General features: G+C 46.8%; 1 protein-coding gene across 1 annotated transcript; it reads left to right on the forward strand.

Moving 5' to 3' along the window:
* The first annotated feature begins 590 nt into the window (after positions 1-590).
* On the forward strand, positions 591-24,018 carry LOC124788411 (formin-like protein 20). Its single transcript, XM_047255676.1, has 3 exons — positions 591-599; positions 6,542-6,688; positions 23,272-24,018. Exons 1-3 carry the CDS (start codon positions 591-593, stop codon positions 24,016-24,018), a joined length of 903 nt encoding a protein of 300 aa, XP_047111632.1.
* Positions 24,019-24,610: the final 592 nt, after the last annotated feature.

A 24,610-nucleotide genomic window follows, 5' to 3' on the forward strand; every position in this document is an offset into this window, starting at 1 on the left:
ATTTGCCGCGACATTCAGAACCTGTCATCTTTCTTTTCTTTCTCAGATGAATAAATGCATTTTAATCACAATTCTTTTTACCAAAGCCATGGGGAATGATAGTACTTAGTTGTATGCGAACGTACGATCGGGATAGAGGCACGTACGATTTTAGTGTGTACCGACGTAACTATACTTATAACCCATTTCCCTTACAGTATTGATTCTTATTTTGAGGTTCTCACTCGCAAATGTGTGCCCTCTTATTTTGTGTAGTCAACCGGCTGCATTCCTTAATAATGTTACTTTTAATATTCAGTGGCTTAGTTTCCACTATCGACCTTTGTCACTGTCGCAACGGCGCTTCACGCAAAGTATTTATTACGCGACATTCTTCCCCTAACTCACATTTCAAAATTACGACACAGACTGACAAAGCTTTTAACAATTCAACGGGGGAGTTACACTTGAGAGAGGTTTCTCTGACAATTCCAGTCAAAAATTCGCCTGAAACGTCTCTCTAGCACTTCATATCATCCTCAGTACAGTCAAGATTGCTGTAGATGTGAGATCTGCAACTATCACGAAGCAGTTAATACACAGCCTCCGAAATGCGTGTGGTAGGTACAGTGCAACCATAGCAGAGAAAATGGCAGTTCAGATATCCTCAATAGTAAATGAGAGATAGAAGAAATAGAATAGAGAAAAAGCTAATAGAGCTACAAAGTAAGAAAACAAAACGTATAGGATATGCTGTAAAGAGATTTCTCACATTGAAGAAGTAGTTCTGTCACAAAAACTACCTGCTTGTGACTTCACTTAATGTTCACATATGTGTTGTTACCAAAGAAGTCCTTCCATGATTGTTGTCTTCAAACTGTAGTTGAATTTAATTCTTACATCTTTTTGCCATCGTCATCATCATCTTGAACACTTTCTACTCCCAGGCTGCGTCTGTTTCGAACTTAAGCCTCGCCATCTAGCCTGTTTTCCCATATTTCTGTATTCACTTTGGTCCAGTCCTCCCCGCTTATTTCAACACACTCCTCCACATCTTTCAGCCATCTATTCCTTGGTCTTCCTTTTGATCGTTTTCTTCGTAAATCCGTTTCGTGTATCTTCTTGGGAATTCTCTTATTTTCCATTCTCTTTAAGTGCTGATACAATCTTAGCTTTGATGTTTCCATTCTGCTCTGTAAAGGTTCCAAGGTTCCTCTCTCACTATTTCCCTTACCCTACTTCTGAGGAACTTCATTTCATATGCCTGTAATCTGCTTACATCTCTTTTCTTCATTACCTGCATTTCAGATGCATAGGTCAGTATTGGGATGTCGTAACTTCTACGTATCACTTCTCTGCTTTTGTTCCAAACCAAGTTCCTGACGCTTTACAAGAATGCTTCTGCCTGTGAGCCTCGTTCACTGATCTCTCTCTCATTTCTTCCCTTTTCTTCAATCACATTTCTCAAGTGCTTGACACTTTCACCTTCTTCAATTGTTCAACTAGCGGAATAAGGAATGGAGGTGATCTACCTGTCTTTCTAGTTATAACTATTTCTCATATTTGTTTGCATTAAATTTCATTCCATATTGTCTCGCGGTTTCTTCCCAGGCATCCAGCTGTTTCTGAATCTCCCCCTCCCTGTTTCCCCAGATCATCAAGTCATCCATGAACACCATTGAACAAGACAAGATAGGAGCAGTTTTCCTGTCACCTTAGTCATTATATTATCCAAGACAACAATGAAGACTAGAGGTGGCAATGCGTTGCCCTGCCCTGTTTGACCCCACTTATTTGCTTTCGCTTCCCATTTTATAAAAAAGTCTTCCTCAAATCCATTGTTATACTCCTGGAGCTGCCTCAATGCAAATGCTGAAACAATGCTGTTCCTTTTCCAGTTAGGTCTCAATCCTTGTCTGGAATCTGCTCTCCAGAATCTTTCCATAAACTTGGCACAATATCCCATCAGTGTGACTTCCTGTAATTTCTACGAACCTTCGTACTCGACTTTCTTGAATAAAGGAACAATGAGTGCGCTCTTCCAATCTTCTGGAGTCTTCTTCTCATTCAACACTGACCTCATGATATGAAACAGCTCGTTTCCAAATCTCCCATACTGCCTTCACCATTATGACACTTAGCTTCATCCATAGCCAATGCCTTTCCTCTTTTCCTCTTGTCCAATGACAATTCCATAGTATTGGAATGAGGCGGGTTCTACCCCAAAGTATCGTTATCCAAGATGGCGGCGATGACTTCATCCAAGATGGCGGCTGTGACGTCAATCAAGATGGCAGATTTTGGCGGGAAGTTTGAATTTTGGTAGGAACCAGGTCAACTGGGCTGCCACCACTAACCTAACCCCCTCCCCAAGAAAAATGGCGAGAAGTTCAAATTCCAACATGATAATGCGTCACATCACACTTATCTCTACTAAGCAAAGAATATGGCAGGAAAAAAGGACTTGTCTTTATTATTTAACGAATTTCAAGCAGGTGTGTTCTCCACTGGGTTTGGACTCAACTGGTTTAATTGATATCGGTGCCACCAGAGGGCGCTCTCCTGACATCAGGTGATGACGCAAGTACCGTCATTCAAGATGGCTGCACCTGATATATCCACCATGAGCTACAGAGCCCAACTGGCTTAGTTCATATTGTTGCCACCAGAGGACGCCATCGCGACGTCGGGTGATGACGCAAGGTCGGGTGATGACGCAAGATCATCTGCTTTCTTTCTCGCACCGTGCCAGCGGCCCCCGAGGGCAAGACCGCTAACATCACAGCTCCCCAATCTGGACCTTTACACTCGCCAGACATAGTTTAGTTAGAATATTTGCGGAATACTAACACATCTTGCATCTAACATATTAATTACCCAAGTACTTCATTCCATTTCATGTTTAATGTGTTACTTCTATATTCAATGACCGAATGACAAATTTCACATTTTACAACTGGGGGCAGAGTGGTCCTTCATGACATACCACCCCCACCCATAGAATGATGGTCTCCTATGGGCTACGGCACTAGTCATGTGACTATTTCATAGTCTATATAAACCAGACCTCAATCCAACTCACCCTCATTGCACTCCTATAATTGCTTGAGTGCATGTGTCTTAAACCTCATGGTCATTAAACTCTGAAAATGAAGTGAGCCGGTAGGGACAGCGACTGTGCCAGTGGCGGCAGTAAGCACAGCTCGAATGTAAGTATATTTCTAATAAAAACGTAGTTCTTAATACAAATCCATATTAGAGAGTGTGGTTCTGTATGGAACGGAGACCTGGACAATTAACATGAAGCACATTAAAAAATTACAAGCTCTAGAGATGGACTTTTGGAGAAGATCGGCAAGAATCTCCAGGAAAGAAAAGATAAGGAACACCGAAGTAATAAGGAGAATGGAAATAAAAGAAAGAATATATGACGTAATGGATAGGAAGAAATTACAGTGGTGCGGGCATGTACGACGAATGGAGGAAGCCAGAATACCAAAATTGATACTGGAGTGGGAACCGGAGGGGAGAAGAAGAAGAGGACGACCTGTGACCACCTGGCTCCAAAATGTACAGCACACAATGAGGAGAATGGGCGCAGAGGAAGAGGACACGCAAGATCGAAACACCTGGAGAAATATTTTGAGAGTATAGGTTAAGAACGTTTATTGTTTGTATTGTCATTTCCAGGTAAATTATTATGTTGGAGATAAGCCTCTGTAATGAGTAAAAGCTCAAAATAATAAAATAACGTAGTTCTTAGATGAAATCATATATATATATATATATATATATATATATATATATATATATATATATATATGTCACCTAACATTACTGCTGGATATATTTCGTAAACCACATCAAATACTGACGAATCGATTCCACAGACCGAACGTGAGGAGTGGGGCTAGTGTAATTGGTTAATACAAAACATAAACATACTTCCGTGCATTTTTGTAACACAAACCTACGTTTTTTTTAAATGGAACCACGTTAGTTTTGTTAGCACATCTGAACATATAAACAAATACGTAATCAGCGCCGTTTGTTGCATTGTAAAATGTTAATTACACCCAGAGATATTGTGACCTAAAGTTGACGCTTGAGTACCACTCCTCCGCTGTTCGATCGTGTGTATCGGAGAGCACCGAATTATGTAGGGATCCAAAGGGAACGGTGGTGGATCTTACGTACAGAAGAGACTGGAACAGGACATTACATCCACATGCTAACACCTTTTTATTGGTCTTTTTCACTGATGCACGTGTACATTACCATGAGGGGTGAGGTACACGTACACACGTGGTTTCCGTTTTCAATTACGGAGTGTGTCCCGACATGTCAGGCCAATAGATGTTCAATGTGGTGGCCATCATTTGCTGCACACAATTGCAATCTCTGGAGTAATGAATGTCGTACACGCCGCAGTACATCTGGTGTAATGTCGCCGCAGGCTGCCACGATACGTTGTTTCATATCCTCTGGGGTTGTAGGCACATCACGGTACACATTCTCCTTTAACGTACCCCACAGAAAGAAGTCCAGAGGTATAAGATCAGGAGAATGGGCTGACCAATTTATGCGTCCTCCACGTCCTATGAAACGCCCGTCGAACATCCTGTCAAGGGTCAGCCTAGTGTTAATTGCAGAATGTGCAGGTGCACCATCATGCTGATACCACATACGTCGACGCGTTTCCAGTGGGGCATTTTCGAGCAACGTTGGCAGATCATTCTGTAGAAACGCGATGTATGTTGCAGCTGTTTGGGCCCCTGCAATGAAGTGAGGACCAATGAGATGGTCGCCAATGATTCCGCACCATACATTTACAGTCCACGGTCGCTGTCGCTCCACGTGTCTGAGCCAGCGAGGATTGTCCACGGAACAGTAATGCATGTTCCGTAGATTCACTGCCCCGTGGTTTGTGAAACCCGCTTCATCGGTAAACATGTAGAACTGCAACGCATTCTCTGTTAATGCCCATTGACAGAATTGCACTCGATGATTAACGTCATCACCATGTAATTGCTGATGTAGCGACACATGAAACGGGTGAAAGCGGTGACGATGCAGTATGCGCATGACACTACTTTGACTCAGTCCACCGGCTCTCGCAATGTCCCGTGTACTCATGTGTGGGTTCATGGCAACAGCAGCTAACACACCAACTGCACCCGCTTCTCCTGTCACGGGCGTGTTACGGACCAGTTTGCGTGCTACAACCATACCTGTTGCATACAGTTGGCGGTAGATGTTTTGCAATGTGCGGCACGTTGGATGCTCTCTGTCCGGGTACCGCTCTGCACACACCCTGCAGGCTTCAGCTGCATTTCGTCAACACTCGCCATAGATGAGTATCATCTCCGCCTTTCAAGAGTTCGAATACACCATGGTCACAGTTCCTACAACACTACACTATCACAGACGTCTGGTAACACGGTGTACTACAGTTGGTCTGCGTGCGGAGTCGAATGCAGAATAACAATAGTAGCAAGCGCTACATGCAGACATTGCGACAGCTAGACCAAACCACAACAGTGCACTACAGCCACACTCGTAAACACGGTCGTCATCGTGAACATGTCCCTGCAGATGTTGCTCGCCGACCGTGGCCCGTGTTTGTTACAACACGCAACTGAACGTCGGAGGTTTCAAGCGTCAACTTTAGGTTACAATATCTCCGGATGTAATTAACATTTTATAATGCAACAAACGGCACTGATTACGTATTTGTTTATATGTTCAGATGTGCTAACAAAACTAACCGGGTTCCATTTAAAAAAACCTAGGTTTGTGTTAAAAAACATACTTCCGTGCATTTTTGCATGGTGTGTATTAAACAATTACACTAGCCCCTCTCCTCACGTTCGGTCTGTGGAATCGGTTCGTCTGTATTTGGTGTGGTTTACGAAATATATCCAGCGGTAACGTTAGGTGACTCACACTATATATATAAATACTCATTTACCAAGTGTCTAGATTGAGCTTTCTCAGACATATTCTTTGCTTTCACTTTCTAGATGTTCCTAATCCCGCGCATAGGGAGGGGGTGTGTCGGGGAATCCGTGCAAGGTGGCGTTCAAATAACGGCCGCTGCAGGGGACAGCCAAATTACCGAGTTTTTGGAGGAGGAGGAACTCGATCTGCCTGACTAGTTTCGGGGCCTTGTTGAATGTGGCAATGAGTTGCTTAAACCATAGAGCCAGAGCAGAGAAGGTGAATAGTTTTAAACGTTAAATAATGGTAATTATTTGCAGTAATGTTAGTCTTAGTATTTATTGGTCTTTTAAATGTAATTCATTAAACTTATGTTTTTCTTTTCTTATTTATGTTACAGGTATATCACACGGCATAGCTCGTGTACATAGAGCAGGGGTTGCGGGGGCGGGAATCGAAGTCACACAGCTGCAAAGACATGCGGCGCCCTATGTAGCCCCTGCAGCAGCAGCAGAAGGCACGCAAGCACCGCCCCCCGCACCCCCCCTAGGTCCTCTGGCGTCCATGGGCAACTCAACCGGCTGGCCATGAACAAGAAGAACAACGGTCTCTCACCCCACAGGCAGGTAGCGGGAGAAACGCAGCCTGGGGGCCGTCGCCACAGCCCGGCTGCTCCAGTCGGCTGTCATCACCACGTCTTCCTCCTCCTCCTCCTCCACCTCCTCTTCCTCCTCCTGAAGCACCTAGCCCCCGCCGCCGCCAGCAGAAGGTTCGTGTCCCGACACGCATAACCCTCCATGACGCGCCAGCCCCATCGTCTACCAGCTGGACCCCTAGCTGTACTAGTAGTAGTAGTAGTAGTAGTAGTAATTATCCTGTGGCTAGTGGTAGTTCTCTCCCCCATCCTGTCGATAATGATTTGGATCAGAATAATGGTGTAATGACCCCTTAGAATACTCAGCAGTTGCTAGGGCTTTTGAGGGGCGCATCTCATTCACTAGAATTGAGAATCCATGCGGGAGGTACCGTGAGCATGTCGGGTTTTTAGAGACGTGCCTCTCTGTCTTAAAGACCGACCTCCTCAAAGTCCTAGAAGATCTGGGATTTAATGCCATTAAATGGCTCTGAGCACTATGGGACTTAACAGCTGTGGTCATCAGTCTTTAATGCCATTAATTCGCGGCATAATACCGAGATGCACTTGAGTCACCCACCTAAACATCAAGGTGAGGCGGAAACAACGACTCTGCACTATATGTGGGCTGATAATGGCGTTATTTCTCAGAGCACTTCCATTGTTGAGTGGTATCGAGAATTCCCCTTGAGCGCTATTATGGCCCGATTTTGCGAGATGGAAGTACGTGGCTCCGCTAAAGTGCTCAGCTGTATACCACACCTCGATATCCACATACATGTCTATGAGCCAATAAATGGAGGGTCAAGATATATTAAACTCCCTGAGGATATTAAGAAGAAACATGAATGTGTTCATGTTGAAAATGGGTATGAGAATGCTTGTTTTGCATGGTCAGCCCTGGCTTCCGAGAGAAAGTATCATTATAAAGATTATCCCGAGTGTCCCGGCGGTTACGAAGTCAAAGATATTAAGAGACAGTATAACTTTGATGGTATGGAGTTCCCTGTAAAGACCCAGGACATACGTAAGTTTGAGGCTCAGAATACCTGAATATCAGTTCATGTTTATAGCCTGAAGAAGAAGAAGAAGAAGAAAAGCAAGTCAGATGATCAAGACAAGCCCCCTTCATTTATCAAAATTTGCAGGTGAGCGAGAGTTGCATGTAAACATGCTGCTCTTCTCTGAAGGTCATAATTACCACTATGTCTAGATCAAAGACATATCCCGACTCCTTTCCTCCCAACTACAAAAAAAAAAAAAAAAAAACTATAAAATGAATATTTGTTTAAGGTGTTTGATAGATGTGTCGCTAATAACTGTTCGGATGAAAAATAATGCAGATTTTGCTTCCAAGAATGCGGTACGTGTGATTATGCCCACTGAGGAAAATAAGTTCATTAAATTTCAAAATGCTCACCACCAGCAGCGATGTCCTTTTGTTGTGTACACCGATTTTGAATGACTGCTGGCTCCTGTTAATCGTTGTGAATGGAATCTCCTAGCCTCACACACAATCTTCACACAAAAACACGTACCTTATCTGACAGCTTTCCAAGTTGTATGTGCTTATGATTCTAAACTTAATCGCTATCAGTCTTATGTAAGGAACGATCCAGCGGTTTGGCTTCTCACTGAGCTTGAAAAACTTTCATGGGAAGTTGGCAGGCTCTACAGCACCAACATTCACATGACCAAACCAAAGGAAGATAATGAATTGCATGAACAGGCGGTTAATTGTCATATTTGTGGGCTGGCCTTAGATAGAAAAGCGGAAACTCCTCGTAGAGATAAAGATCATCTTACAGGTAAGTTCCGCAGTGCAGCTCACAATTCATGCAACTTGAAGTATCAGTTACCTAAGACACATACCCGTCTTTTTTCATAATTTGACCGAACTTAGCCACGTGATCAACTAGAAAATGAGCGTCATACCTGCTCAGTGACCTTCCTGAAAGTGTTGTGAAGTACATTTCTTTTTCAAAACCAATGATGCCAAAAATTATGTTCCACTTCCTTGACTCTTTACGCTTTATGCAGACTTCACTCCAGAAACTGGTCAAGAATTTACCTTAGAATGATATGCATCTCACTCGATCTGCATTCCGCAATGAGGAGAAGTTCCAACTAGCGACTAGGAAATGAGTTTTCCCATACGAGTATGCTGATAGTATGGCGAAACTCAATGAAACCAGGCTTCCCGACCTATCTGCATTTACCAATACTATTACAGGCGATGCCATAACTATGGCAGATTATGAGCATACTTGAATGTCTGGCGGGAATTCAACATCCTCAATTTGGGAGACTACGCATGGTTATACATGGACACAGATGTGCGTTTGCCTGCAGCTGTTTTCGATAAGTTCCAGAGTGCATGTATGACCACATACTCTCTGGACCCCGTCTTTTATTACATGGCACCTGGGTTGTCCTGGGAAACTATGCTTAAAAAAAAAAACAAAAAAAAACGGGATGCAGCATTGAAATTTTGACTGATGCTGCAATGCTTCTATTTTTTGAGCGAGGGATCTGTGGGGGACTTTGTCAATGTGTTCACAGGCACGCCAAGGCAAATAACCCATGGATCGGTGTCGAGTTCAATGCATCCACTGATTCTAGTTACATTTTGTACTTGGATGTCAACAACTTATACGGGCACGCCATGACGCAGCCACTGCCGGTTGGTGGGTTTTGGTGGCTGTCTGAAAACGAATTGAAGGGATTAGGTCGAAAAATAATGGGTCTTGCAGCTGATTCTGATGTAGGGTATGTGCTTGAGGCAGACATCGCGTACCCTAATAATTTGTTGCTCTGGACATAATGGCAAGTCGCTTGTCTCTCCATGGAAACTCCACAAGGAAGCACCATCCCTAAACTTCTGGCTACTGTTGGAGATAAGCAGGGGTATATTATTCATTACCGCAACCTCCAGCTGTGCTTCAGATTAGGGATGAAGTTTGTTGGAGTCACACAGACAATTTCCTTCAAGCAATCCCCCTGGTTGAAGGAGTATATCGAACTAAATACCGAAAAGAGGACAGTCGCGAGTAATGATTTCAGAAAAGACTTATACATTACTGAATAATTCCATTTTCGGTAAAACTATGCAGAACGTACGAAATGAAGCCGATATTGTCATTAGAACCGAATGGGAAGGGCGTTGTGGCATGAGAAAATGTATTGCCAGGCCAAATTTAAGTGTGCCACCATCTTCAACGAAAATTTTGTTGCTTTGGAGATGTCGAAGACTGCAGTAGAGTTTATGACGCTTATCTATTTGGGGATTTGCATACTGGATATCTCCAAATTCTACATTTTCGAAACCTCATTTCATAGAACGAAAGTTACTTTATATGGATACAGACAGCTTTATTTACTGAATCAAGAACTGCAATCCATATGGAATAATTAGGTTCAATGGTAAAGAATTCAACACATCATCTTATGGGGCCAATAATCGTTACGGTATAGTTACTCAGAACAAGAAGGTTATCAGTCTGGTGAAAGACGAATGGAATGGTTTACCTATTGTAGAGTTTGTGGGATTGAGGTCCAAAATGTTTGCATATCTTACAGTAGACGGGGACACTCGGAGGTGGGCAAAGGGTGTTAGACACATGGCATCTCGTGTTCTTACAGTCAAGGACTATTTGCAATGCCTGTATGGTCGCAACATTCAAGGCGCACGTCGACACATGGTTCAGCAAACTAGCATTTGATCACGAGGTGACAATGTATACACTGTGCTACAGTCTAAAGTCGGATTGTCTCCTCATGACGATAAAAAGAGTCATATGTGAGGATGGGGTGGAAACCCTCCCATACTCACACTATTTACTTGAAACAAATGTAGGTGTGGGGGACTCTGGTTGATTGATAGAGAGGGAACGAGCGTGTGAATGTGATGATTGGGGGTTATGCATGGAAATAGTATGGCTTTTTAATAATAGTGTAAATATCAGAGGAGTGTGTAGTGTGGTGTGTATCAGTCTGCATGCTTCCATGCATGCCGGTGTGCGCAATTGAGTGAGGGAGCCTGTGTCAAATGTATGTATCTCTCTCTCTCTCTATCTATCTATCTATCTATATATATATATACTCATTATTTTGGTAAAGAAAATGATAAAAATGAAAAAAGTATTAAAATTGAAAAATCATTTAGAAAAAAGTCTATGTATATAAATAGTAAATATTTTTCTTCTGTATTACTAGTTAATATATGAATGAAACCTAACTTCTGGCACTTCATTTGTACCTGTATATGAAGAAAAAACAAAGTTTTCACACTTCATATGTGCTTCTGTGTGAGTGGTTATAGATTAAATTTTAGTTGTTTCACCTACCACTAGCCTTCCAGTCAGAACTAGATATAAGTATGCGAGTTGCATCCAATTAAATTCTTTGTATATTTTCATTTTCTTGTTGTAGTGGAAGATATTTACAGCCATCGACTTCAAAGAAATGTACATGTTCACTTGCTTGTTGTAGCGGAAAATGTTTAGAGGTACTTACTTGAAAGAAATCTACATGTTCAATTGCTTGTCGTTGTGGCAAATGTTCATAGCCAACCACTTCAAAGAAATACTTTCGCCTTTATTTAAAAGTCTTCTTTTTCTGGTGGAACTTCACTAGTGGTAGTATTTACCTTGTAAGATAATTGCACTTTCTTGTAGTACCTCTGCATTAGTTATAAAATTATATATATAAATTATCTGAGCAGAATGCTTATATTTGCAGATACGTGTTTAAGATTTTACATTATTCAGAAACAGCAGAAGGTTGACTTTTTTTGTCAACAAACCAATCATGGATCTGTAAACTGATATAATCTGAAAATTGAATGATGTATGTGTAAAGTGATACTTCGCAAACATTGTTAAAAAATTCTGAATTCAATGATTCACTTATTTTATTGTAAAAATGTCGAATGTTGTTACTTCACCCCTGAATCATCATTCTTTTTATTAAAACAAATATGATAAATTGTATTTTTGTATTTACAAGACATGGATACATCCACATTGCACTGCACAGGCCTATAAGGTATGCTGCTTTAAAAACAATAATTTCCGAATGACAAGCGCTGCACTTCATTCGGCAGTTACGAACACGCACAAGCAGCGTGCCTCAGCTCTCTCTCTTACAGCCTTGGCCGAGGCGGTCGCGTGCTGCTGTCACTTTTGGTGGTGGCTGCAAGGCTGGTATCTGACGCATCGCCTCTGAACTACCACAGTCACTGTATTCCACACAGGTAAGGTGAAAGCTGGTCTATTACTGACGCGGGTAACGTTACTCACCACGTCAAAGCGGTCTGAAAGGCTGAGGTATGTGCCTCGGGCAGTTCCAGTGGAATGCGTCTCAGGTACCTTATAACCACTAAACTTACATGCGATGGACGTGTGTGTCACAGAAACAGAGAAAACAGCCAATTATTTATTTACTTCTCATCCAACTTAAAAGTAATTTTATATGCTCATACGCTGATACAACAGCACTTTTTTGGTAAATGTTCTTGAGTCGATGGATAGATGGACATCCGTAGAATTCCAGGTCTTGAATAGAAGCAAATTTAAATATTCGCCACGCCCAGGAGATTTTGTCCTTTCCCTTCACGTAAACGATGGTGTCCATGTGATCAAATAATTTAAGTGCAGTCACTATATCTTTATAGGGTATGCCTGGGTAATCCCAGTGAATTCCATGATAGAAATTAGTCAACCGCTTAGCGCTCTTTCGTGTTTTAGAGCACTTCACTTGCTTGAGCAGTCTCGGTGATTCAATATTTGCAGATAAGGTTGCAATTATTCGTGTATCTTGAGTGTACGCTACAAACACACCTTTAAATATGAACTGTCTATGCTCTCCGTCATAGAATCCTTTAACATCTGCATTGATGTTCACTTGCTGACATGCCATCATCAAATGATCGATGCACAGGGCAGTACCTATTCATTTATACAGCTCGCTGCACGACACCTGTGAGCAGACAGTAGTTGATTACACGGTCATGTAGAACTAAGGCATATGCAGCACTGTGTTCTGTGAAATTTGACGATGATTCGAATTCAATTCGCACATCTATAGGTCCAGAATTAATTATCTTATTCTGTTTCGAGCAGTCTATTACAATGATTGGTGAAAGCTTTTTGAACTTACGTGGACTTAGTAGGCACCTCCCTCCCTCTCTCTCCTTCAGCAGTTCCATAATGACAAAACCTTGCAAACATGTCATACGCCAGGCTGTATACATTTTCATTCCATCGCAAATGTAGATTGTCATATGGGTAGAATTCTCATTTGAGGTAGACTTCGGCATAAGTTAACTCGCAGTTATCGAACACAGTGGAATCATTTGATGCTTTTCAGACTGACAGAAGAGGAAATGCAAGTATGATGAATCTGGGTGTCTGTAGATGGCTGGAGGTCTTAATGGCCCACGTTTGTCTGCTCGCAGTCGATAACACTGGGTACTCTAAGATCTCCCATGAGTGGAATGTCAGTGACAGAAATGTACCTGAATTCAGCACTTTTAAAAGCTTCAAATGCTTCTCATCAAATACAATGATGTGAGGCATTTTCCATCTTGTTGATTGTGACCATATTCTCTTCTTGAGCTCCTTGAATGTATGAGTTATTGTCCGTCGCACTTCGCACCAGAATGAGTTCTTGTTTATCATTCATAATAATCTGCCTCATATCCTCAAAGTATCCCATAAGCATTTTTAGCGGTATGCATGCAGTAAATCGCCTGCACTCTTCAACTGCTGTATCCTCTGGCTCATCTATGAACCATCCTGCATTTTCTAAACTATGCAAATCTGCTGGTGATGCCGAGACGTATGTTTTAAGGGTTGATGCTATGCCAACATTGCGTCTACAATCGATCTCGGACCCATTCAGCTCATATCGAATCTCTTGGAAGAGGAATGCCAATGCATTACATGTCAGCTTGGATCCCACTGCATCGCTGTCATCAGTTTTCTTGAATGACCCCTCGAGATATATGAAAATCTTGCATGGAAGTGTGAGTGCGTCTTGGTTCTGAATGACAATCCGGATTTCATCATTCTTGTTCAAATGGTTCAAATGGCTCTGAGCACTATGGGACTTAACAGCTGTGGTCATCAGTCCCCTAGAACTTAGAACTACTTAAACCTAACTAACCTAAGGACATCACACACATCCATGCCCGAGGCAGGATTCGAACCTGCGACCGTAGCAGTCGCGCGGTTCCGGACTGCGCGCCTAGAACCGCGAGACCACCGCGGCCGGCTCATTCTTGTTAAACGTGGTTGAAGCGTAAGGTATTTCTGACGTATAATTCTCTCATCATACTCTACTGGACTGGTTATATTGAGTAATGACGTAATTGCGCGGTTTCAGACCAACTGAGTTAAGAAAGTCATAGTTCACAGGTGTTATCACTTTGCCGTTCGGTAGCGAAGTGGTGCACTGTGGATTGCGTGCACTTGTTTTATACCGCATGCCCATCTTGGCTTAGATGTAATCGTACAATGATTTCCTCGCCACGGAAGTCAGCAAGCTGATTATTCTGATCCACAATACGCAGCTCCAAATACTTCAATGTCTGAGCTGTCTTTGGAAGGTATATTGCGTTGGCGGGGGTCTCAACAATCTTATACCCCGTTACAACTGAGGGGAAGAATCCGTAATTAGAGTGAATGAGAGTATCGTTGAGATAGGAGTTCGTTGCAATGTTACACTCGACACATATTGTGCTGACTGGGAGTATGTCCACTGTCTGATTCGACTTGTAAAATTTACTTGGATCCTTCTTCAAAATCTGTACTTTTGTGAATCTAAGCAGGCGTCCTATTGAACCTTTCTGGTTAATGTCAATCGTCGCATTTACAGTTCTTATTTCAGGTTTAAGTGTATTTATGTTTGCATGTAGAGTGGGGCGGCTGGTTAGAATTAATTGCTGTTAATAATAAATGTAGAATGTAATGTAGAAAAGATGCATTTCCCGGCCGATGCATCAATTGTGGGGTGGCTGGTGGAAATTATATGTTGTTATATATAATGTTTGGTTTGTAATGTAGGAACATTTCCCAGCCTATTAACCATATGTGGGGCGGCGGATGAAATAATTGTTATTTAAAATGTTCCTATTATTTATGCTGTCTTTTGCCGTTCTCAACACTGGCTCTCTAACTACAATATTGGCAACCAGAAAGTGATTAGCAAAATGTGAAGCCTGTAATTAGAATTCCTAGTGCCCACTTCATCTGAGAAATACACTTATAGCTACAGCTTATAGCTCTGAGGAATTAGGAGATTGTCTGGGATTCATAATCAAAAAACGATCCTGTAAGAACGTTCGCTATATTCTGAAAGTCCAGATGAAAAAAAAGAAACCACACAATCCAACTACCAGAGCAGTTCAGAGTCTAATGCGCTGATGCAACTACAACTGTTCAAATTAAATGTTTAAATGAATGCTCGCCATAATTTGATGATAATGTTCATCAAACGCCACGCTAAATAATGGTAGAATGTTTGTCCCGCGGCGGCACGTGAAAATACGACATACGCAAACTGAAGATAGATCATTAAAGTCATCACAGAATTAACACTTCACTCGAAAATGATTTCATGGTTACGCGTATCCCGAGGAACTTAGTACGGCATCCGAGGCTGTTTATAGCAATGATACCGATGCGACGCGACTCCCGACACAGGTGGTGTGCTAGTCAGCGTCTGGAGAGAACTGGGGCCTCCTCGCGCAGCGTTCTTATATACAGTATAAAGCCTCGGTGCGGACGGCTAAGGAAACGCCTGATCAAATCGGCTCTCCCAACTAGCCGCTGGGCTAGTAATGCACCACTTTAAGTTATTGAATAAATCATCGCTTCCTTTGTTGATGGCCGATGAAGCTCTCAGTTTAAATGTGCATTCAGCACACAGGTAAGTAATCATAATAAAAGTCTGATGTGGCTAAGTCAAATATTTTGGGCGAGAGAATTAATTTAATTACACTACACGCAGTAGACGAGCTCTAAAACTATAGCGATAGCGTATCTCCAAAGGGCAAGTTCATAGTTATTCAATTGAAACTTCTCATATCTTTATGATTATAGCGGATCTCCCTTCTACTTAAATTTAAACATCCTAGCCTTATTTATTCGCCTACTTAATCTATCTTGCTTCCTTAATTTTTAAGACAAAAACCAGAAAATCATGAATTTCCACTAAAATTTTAATTTGTGAGATCCAAAGTACTGTTTCTATTAAATTATTATGAAAAAGGAATCTAAATATAAATTTTTAAGTCTCTAGCTCTTTTCTGTTGCGCCAATGATTTTTACAGAAAAACAGCCAAATTTCGAAAATGGTTAAAGTTATTGAACTGACATTCATCACATATTGATTTAGTATTACTCCTGACATGCTAGAAGCGTTTCAGGTTATTTACTTGATTTTTAAAGTATTGTGCAACATTTATGACGTCAGAGCTATTACAGCAGACTAGGCTGGCACACAATGGAAAGATTGACGTGAATTTGATACGGCGTGAGTAGGCTGCTACAGTAGTTCAATACCTTTTCCGGACTGTTTTAAGACGTCATTTAAAGTGTCAATATCGTATGCACCAGGTTCTATCTCCAGAATATCTTTTTCACCATTAATATCCAGATACAGTTTATTGTTAGTCTCGGTGATATTCGGGATGCATTTGTATGCAATACTCCATTGACCAGCACTCAAATCAATTGGTGGGAAGTAATTTGACGCTGATAGGACGATCATCTCTATTGCGTGCAAAGTGTATGACATTGCATCTGAACTTCAACTGATGAATGAATGTTTAAAAATCCTCCTTATATAGCATGTTTCTTATTCTTCTTTTCTTTGTGAACATCAAGAGAAACCTTATGCTAAGATGTCTGCAGAGATGTGTATTAAAGTCCTGATAGCGTCGATAATTGTAGAGTGCATGTCTTCTGTGAGTGAAGTATTGCTGTAATTCTTCAGGTGGCTGGAGGTCACCAAATGAGTCGAAATAGACAGTATCTGCGTCTTTTATAACGTGTCACCCAGTGGGTGCCGGGACCTCCGGCAACATCTAAATTCACAATAGCGCATTCACCAGTTTTCCACACAGTCTTCGGCAATGTATCCCGCATAAGCACACCACGGAATCTTGGTATCTTGAATTTAGGTCTAACAAAACTTAAGGTGGTGTGTATTTGTGAGTGGCTGATCTGGTAGGACCGCTAATGGGCTTTTTTTATTTATGAATAGACCAAGACCCTTCCTCTACGGTTTCAAGTATAGCCCTTTTCCAATGGCTGTGGCTTCCATCATTCAGTTATGTCTTCTCGCCTCTTCCAACTGCGCCTGGGAGTTTTGCGCGTTCTTGACCGTTCGAGCAATAGCCGCAGCCCCACCGGCGAGGGAACCTACTGCTGAGAACACAGAGAGGGCCGGGATGAGAAAAGGAATAAAACCGTCGGATGTCTTGGGTATTGGTAGAACACGAGTTGCTTTAACCGATCCTCCTTTTCTTGTTCTGGAGTGTTTCTGCTTCAGCGCATTTTTAGCTGCTTACATCGCTGTGAGTTCTTCAAATAACCCTTCTTGTTCTTTTTCTTATTGTTTAGTGCGCAGCGTGCACCGTTCATAACGCGCTTGAAATTCATCACTCCTAAGCCCAACTTGATTTTTCCGCGCATGGTTTTATCAACTGCGAATGCTGCGATGCGTTGACCTATACCAATATCTTTTCTTTTCCGTATCGCCTTAGCCTTATCAGCTAAAATCCTATCTGCAATGTGACGACTTGATAGATTTTTTATTTGCTGCGTATGCAATGTCGTGTTCCATGCATGCTTCGTCAAGCAGATTGACTCCCTTATCGCCTCGCGCCAAACGTTTCTGCAGCTTTGTCCCAGGTCCGCAGTAGTTATACCCAGCGATGTGTAATTCCACAGGTAGTTTGTCCAGAACACCACCGCCTCCTCTAATGTGTCTTCGAGCGCGCATGTTACGCTACTGTGTTGGATTGATGCCAGCGATTTGCTACATAATGAGCGTGCATTGTCCACAACCAACTGTTTTGTGTAGCAGGAAAACCAAGCCTTTGACTAGTGCCTTATATCCGCATCACGTTATGACTCTCTCCATGAAAACATTTGGTTCTGAGCTTTTCTGCATCTCTTCAGTGTAGAAGGAGCCCGCAATTTCTTCACCTTTACTGTCCTTCAGCATGTAAGTTCTAGGATTCGTTCGCTGCAGCTTTGAAACTGTAAATATATCAGTTGACCAGTTCGGTATGTATGATGTCTCAAATGCGGTCTTGTGTTTTGAGATACGCACCAAGTCACCTATAGTGAATTTCTGTTTGATGTTCGTGATAATGGGCTCATGGATACCGTATACTTTCGCTTTAAGATGCTGGATCCACACAATTAGCCGCATTTTTTATTGTGCTAAGTTTGGTTCTACTATATTGAGCAATTATTTCTGGGAGGATATCTATCTATTACAAATGACTGAAGCGATTTCATAAATTCACTGTAGCTCCATTCATTTACATATGGTCACGACACACTACAGATATGTAGAAAAACTCAAATTTTTGTTCGGCTGAAGCCGCACTTCAGGTTTCTGCTGCCAGAGCGCTCGAGAGCGCAGTGAGACAAAATGGCGACAGGAGCCGAGAAAGCGCATGTCGTGCTTGAAATGCACTCGCATCAGTCAGTCATAACAGTGCAACGACACTTCAGGACGAAGTTCAACAAAGATCCACCAACTGCTAACTCCATTCAGCGATGGTATGCGCAGTTTAAAGCTTCTGGATGCCTCTGTAAGGGGAAATCAACGGGTCGGCCTGCAGTGAGCGAAGAAACGGTTGAACGTGTGGCGGCAGCACCGTCCAACGCACGAAGGACTGAACTACGGCACTGCCGACACCAGTAGGGGCAGCTGTACCGTTATGCGGAATTTCGGCAACGGTGCGTCGCACACCGGACCGCAAGGGAACAAAGCTGCCACCAGTGCGGGCTAGTCGACGCGACGCGACACACGTCTCCCCAGTTCTTCCGCCGCGGACCACGTGCGTCGAGTCAACGTGACTCCGCCGTAAATGCGTACGCGCGGTCGTAAACGCAGTCGCCGTTAAATTGTCTTTCGCTTCTTCGCGGACGTTACGGCGCCTCCGGTCGCGCCAAGAGCAGAACATTCTGTGACGCGGCCTTTTGTCTCGCTCGGTCCACGCGGTCGCGCCACGGCTCGTCACTGGAGTGTGCACCCTCCGGGATCGGTGACCGAGCCGTGCCGCCAGTGCAACGCGCCTATATAGGCGGACATTAGCGAAGTATATTATTTGTCATTTATTGTAACGGCAGGAAAAATAAATGTGTCCTGTCCAGAAACCGCTTTAGTCATTTATTGCCACAAAGCCTCTCCCATGAGCACAGTGCGTGGGCGCGGTGATAACTGCCGGTTCACTGCACATGAGCGACTGTAAGCGGGGATACAACACGTTCCCGCTTCAATGTGACGCGGTCTTTTGTCTCGCTCGGTCCACGCGGTCGCGCCACGGCTCGTCACTGGAGTGTACACCCTCCGGGATCGGTGACCGAGCCGTGCCGCCAGTGCAACGCGCCTATGTAGACGGACATTAGCGAAGTATATTATTTGTCATTTATTGTAACGGCAGGAAAAATAAATGTGTCCTGTCCAGAAACCGCTTTAGTCATTTATTGCCACAAAGCCTCTCCCATGAGCATAGTGCGTGGGCGCGGCGATAAATGCCGGTTCACTGCACATGAGCGACTGTAAGCGGAGATACAACACGTTCTCGCTTCACTGGTGACCCCGACGTGATATGAGGCTAAAAAAACACGTGGTGACAAACGTTCGTCGGTACGAGAGACGTGGAACCGCGAGTAGGCTTGCGCGCATACGCCCGCGCCGAACAGTGCTCCGTAGTAATTTTTTTTTTTTTAACTAACTTTTTTTGTATTGTTTTTGTGTGCGTATATTTTGATCGCGGACTGCTTAGTGTTATTTTTTTCTTTTCGTGTGTTTCCCTTGTGTTATTTTCACTGTGTGCTTTCCTCTTGTACGAGGATTCGACTCTGAACTAAGATGGCGACATTAGAGGAGTTGCGAAAGACCGTCGAAGAACTGCTCGCACGCAACACGAGGCTAGAGAATGAGCTACAGGCACGGACTACAAGCGCGGACGCCGCGCAGCCGCAGACAGCTCAGGACAATGTTGGCGCTCAAATCCCCGCCACACCGACGCCTCCTACGACCGCCGGAACGCCGACAAGCGCTGGACGGGCATTGATCAGGCTGCCTCCCTTTTGGCCGCGCGACCCCGTGATGTGGTTCAGCCAGGTTGAGGCGGTATTTATGAGCAACCACGTGACCTGCGACCTGGCGAAATTTGGGCACGTAGTGAGCCAGCTGGACCAGAACTATGCGGCCGAAGTGCGGGATATAATCACCGCCCCACCGACGCAGTCGAGCTACAAACGGCTCAAGGAAGAGCTGATCCGGCGGATTTCGTCGTCAGAGGAACAGCGTGTGCACCAACTGCTGCGGCAAGAGGAATGCGGCGATCGGAGGCCCTCGCAATTCCTGCGCCACTTGCGGAGCCTCGCGCAGTCCGATATGGTGCCAGATTCGCTGTTGCGCACTATCTGGGTGCGCAGCCTCCCAGCTCAGGTGCAGGCAGTGATAGCCGCACAGACGGAGATGCAGCTGGACGCCGTCGCTAACTTGGCCGACAGGGTGCACGACGCGCTGACAACGGCGCCTAGCACCGCGGCTGCGGCAGCTTACGACTCCGTCCCCCCACCTCCGTGGCGGCCAGCGCCTCCCGCACCCGCATCGGATGCCGACCTGCACCAGCTAGTGCAAAACTTGACCGCGCAGGTGGCAGCTCTCTCGACGCAAGTCGACCGGTTGGCGCGCTCGCAGCAAGAGGGCAGCACGCGCCCCAGCGGCAGCAGACCGGGCGACAGGCGGCGTGGCTCGCGCAGCCGGCAACGCAGCAACAGCCGCTCCAACGGTACCCCGCCGACGTCACAGCACGCACAAAGCGGCTACTGCTGGTACCACGCCCGCTTCGGCAACGAAGCAACCAGGTGCCGCGCTCCTTGCTCGCACCCAAACGCCAGCTGCGACCGGACCTAGGCGCACCCGGCTGCAATATGATATCGAAGCGTCTGTTTGTTGCGGAACGGGGGGCAGGCGTGAGGTACCTCGTCGACACGGGTTCGGACCTCTCGATCTTCCCCCGTTCTATGTTACGAGACCGCAGGCGGGCCGAGGCACTCTGCCTTACAGCGGCGAACAACTCCACGATTAAAACTTACGGCACACACAGCCGCAATATAGATCTGGGCCTACGGCGCACGTTCTCGTGGACTTTTACCGTGGCCGACGTCAATGAGCCGATCCTGGGCGCAGACTTTCTCGGCCACTACGGGCTACTAGCCGACATCGCAAACGGCCAGCTCATCGACGCCACGACTAAGTTAAAGATAGCGGGACAGCACCGGCAGGCTGCATACTACAGCGTTAAACCCGTGAAGTGCCCCGGACCGTACACTGACATTCTGGAACAATTCCCCGACCTCACCCGCCCAGCCGGTGCACCGAGAGACATCAAACATTCGACGGTGCACCACATTATAACCACACCCGGACCCCCCACATCGTGTCGCCCACGTCGACTCGCGCCGGACAGACTCGCAGCAGCAAAGGCAGAGTTCGAGGCCATGCTGCGGCAAGGCATCGTGCGACCATCGAGCAGCCCATGGTCATCGGCGTTGCATTTAGTGCCCAAGAAAGACAATTCGTGGCGCCCGTGTGGGGACTATCGCGCCCTTAATTCGCGAACGGTGCCGGACCGATACCCAGTCCCACACCTTCAAGACTTCAGCTACGCCTTGGCGGGCTGCGCGGTGTTCAGCAAGATTGACTGCGCAAAGGCGTACACCCAAATTCCGGTGGCGCCCGAAGACATCGAAAAAACAGCCATCGTAACGCCCTTTGGGCTTTTCGAAAGCCTGTTTATGACTTTCGGTCTTCGGAATGCTGCCCAGACTTGGCAGCGGTTCCTGGACGGCGTCTTGCGAGGCTTGCCATTTTGCTTCGCGTACCTCGACGACATCTTGGTGTATTCCAAGTCGCCCGAACTCCACCGCCGCCACTTAACGACCATCTTTCAGCGCCTGAGTGAAGCCGACATCGTCATTAACCCCGCTAAATGCGAGTTCGGCGTGACGGAAATTGAGTTCCTCGGCCATTTAATTACGCCCACCGGATCGACACCGCTACCGGAGAAAGTTAAGGCAATACAGAACATGCCGCGTCCGCAGACGCACAAAGAATTACGACGCTACCTCGGCATGTTGAACTTTTATCGTCGACACCTGCCCAACGCCGCAGCAGTGCAAGAGCCGCTGACTAAGGCGTTACAAGGTCCTACTTCAAAAGGAAAGACCCTCGTGAATTGGACAGACGCAATGGAGCAGAGCTTCACGGACTCAAAAAGGAATCTCGTGGAAGCGACGCTGCTCGCGCACCCGGTACATGACGCGGACTTAGCTGTAGTCGTGGACGCCAGCCAGGCCGCCATCGGCGCGGCGTTACAACAGCGCGTCGGCGGGAGTTGGCAGCCTCTCGGTTTTTTCTCCAAAAAGCTTTCCGATTCGCAACGTGCTTGGAGCGCTTATGACCGAGAGTTGCTTGCGGTGTACGCGGCGGTGAAATACTTCCGACCGTCCATAGAAGCCCGACAGTTCATCATTTTCACCGATCACAAACCCATTACCCACGCGTTCGAGAACAACCACACTAAGTGTTCACCGCGCCAACTCCAGCAGTTAGAGTACGTGTCGCAATTCACGACTGACATTCGACACATTTCGGGGATAGACAATATCGTCGCCGATTGTTTGTCCCGAGCGTGTGCCGTTATTTCACCCCCTGTGAACTTTGAGGACGTGGCCCAAGTACAGGAGAGTGACGAAGAACTACACCGATTCCGTCACGACACTTCCAGCGGCCTGCAACTGGAGCTGGTGCCTGTCCCCGGCTCCGCACGGAAGATTTGGTGTGACACCTCAACCGGCACGCACCGACCGTTTCTCCCAGAGAAATTCCGACGCAGTGCCTTCGACCGTATCCACGGACTGTCACACCCCGGCACCAACACCACTGCGACGCTCGTGGCTGCGCGTTTCGTCTGGCCCGGGCTTCGGAAGGACTGCCGCGAATGGGCGCGCACTTGCACGTCATGTCAGCGCGCCAAAGTCGGGAGGCACACCCACGCACCCGTGGGCACCTTCCCGGACGCGACACGCCGATTTGCACACGTCCACGTGGACCTCGTCGGCCCGCTTCCTCTCTCACAAGGCAAGCGGTACCTCCTAACAATGGTGGACCGCTTCACTCGCTGGCCGGAAGCAACGCCCGTCGCGGACGTCACAGCCGAGACCGTCGCTACCGCATTCGTCGACACCTGGGTGGCACGCTTCGGATGTCCCAGTCACGTGACAACTGATCGTGGCCGCCAGTTTGACTGCGCGTTGTTCACGCACGTCGCCAGACTGTGTGGCACCCGGTTACACAGGACAACCAGCTACCATCCGGCGTCGAATGGCATGGTCGAACGGTTCCACAGGACTCTCAAAGCCGCTCTAACCTGCCACGACACCTCATGGCCAGAGGCGCTCCCACTGGTGCTGCTCGGCCTGCGAGTCACGCCGAAGGAGGAGATCGGCGCGTCACCTGCCGACCTCGTTTACGGGCAATCTCTGACAATCCCGGGCGATTTTGTCGAAGATGCAAGTCTCCCACGCGACGCCGTGGCACCCACTCTGGCGGAACGTCTGCGCAGTCACATGGCCGGCCTCCGAGCGCACGCACCGACGCGGCACGGCACCGGGAAGATATTCGTCCACGCCGACCTGCAGCGCTGCACGCACGTCATGTTGCGTACCGACGCAGTACGGCCACCTCTCCGACCGCCCTACAGTGGGCCGCACCGCGTGATCGCCCGAGGAGACAGAACGCTGGTCCTCGAGTGCAACGGAAAGCCGTCGACAGTGTCAGTCGACCGCGTCAAACCAGCCTACGTCTTGCCCGCTCCATCAGCCACGCATTTCTTCGACCCGGCAGAAGATCTGTTCACGGACGACACTCCCTCTGCCAGCGGTCAGACGGAACCCGCACCCGGAGCCGCCGGTGACGCACAGCTGCAGCCTGCTGTCATCGCGCCGCCACGTGCGCCTCCCACCACCACGCCCAGGCAGCTGGTACGGCCGCCCGGACCGCGCCCACCACAGGCGCACCGGTCGCCCCCACCACAGCCGCCAGCGGACTACGTCACGCGCGCCGGCCGCCGCGTCCGATTCAAACGGCCGTGCTGCGTCGCCAGCGCGCCACGACACCCAAACCGGCAATCACGCGTCTGAGCCGCCGAACGCCGTCAGAATTCGGCGCCCACGAGCCGCCGTCCGCTGTAGAGACCCGACCTCCAGCTGGAAGTGCCTTCGGCCGGTAACTCCAGTCGAGCGTTCGTCACAGCTCCTGGACCCGCGTTCGCGTCTTTTGCCTCCGCCGCGTCGGGCGTTGAGGCCGGATCGGCACCCGCGCCTGCTTACCTCATTCGCTTCTCCGTCGAGCTCCGGACATCGCGCACCACACCGCCCGGCTTGTCCGTAGTAGCTCCCGGACCCGCATTCGAGTTCCGACGGTAACGCACTCGCGCAAGCGCCTTCGAGACGTCACCACCAATGACCTGCAACGCGCGCCTTCACGCGCATCGCTACGGACAGTCGCAGCCAGTGCCTGCTGCCGCTGTCACTAGCCGCCAGCGCGAGGACACGCCCACCGCACGCTCGCCGGTCCGGCGCGCTGACGTCACGGGCCGCCGCCCTACCGACGCCGACCGACCCCCACCAAAGCTGCCGCACTGCCATCACGCAGCGCGCGAACTTTAAACACACGCGCGCCACCGAACGATCGCCGCGTTTTCGCAGCTACGGAGCTCCGCTCTCCAAGGGG

This window comes from Schistocerca piceifrons, chromosome 3 (genome assembly GCF_021461385.2).
Source record: "Schistocerca piceifrons isolate TAMUIC-IGC-003096 chromosome 3, iqSchPice1.1, whole genome shotgun sequence".
Classification (NCBI taxonomy): Eukaryota; Metazoa; Arthropoda; class Insecta; order Orthoptera; family Acrididae; genus Schistocerca; species Schistocerca piceifrons.

Coding starts and splice junctions, on each gene's coding strand:
- LOC124788411 (XM_047255676.1), top strand. Junction 6,689..23,271: donor CCCGCCGCCGCCAGCAGAAG/GTTCGTGTCCCG, acceptor TCATGGCCAGAG/GCGCTCCCACTGGTGCTGCT.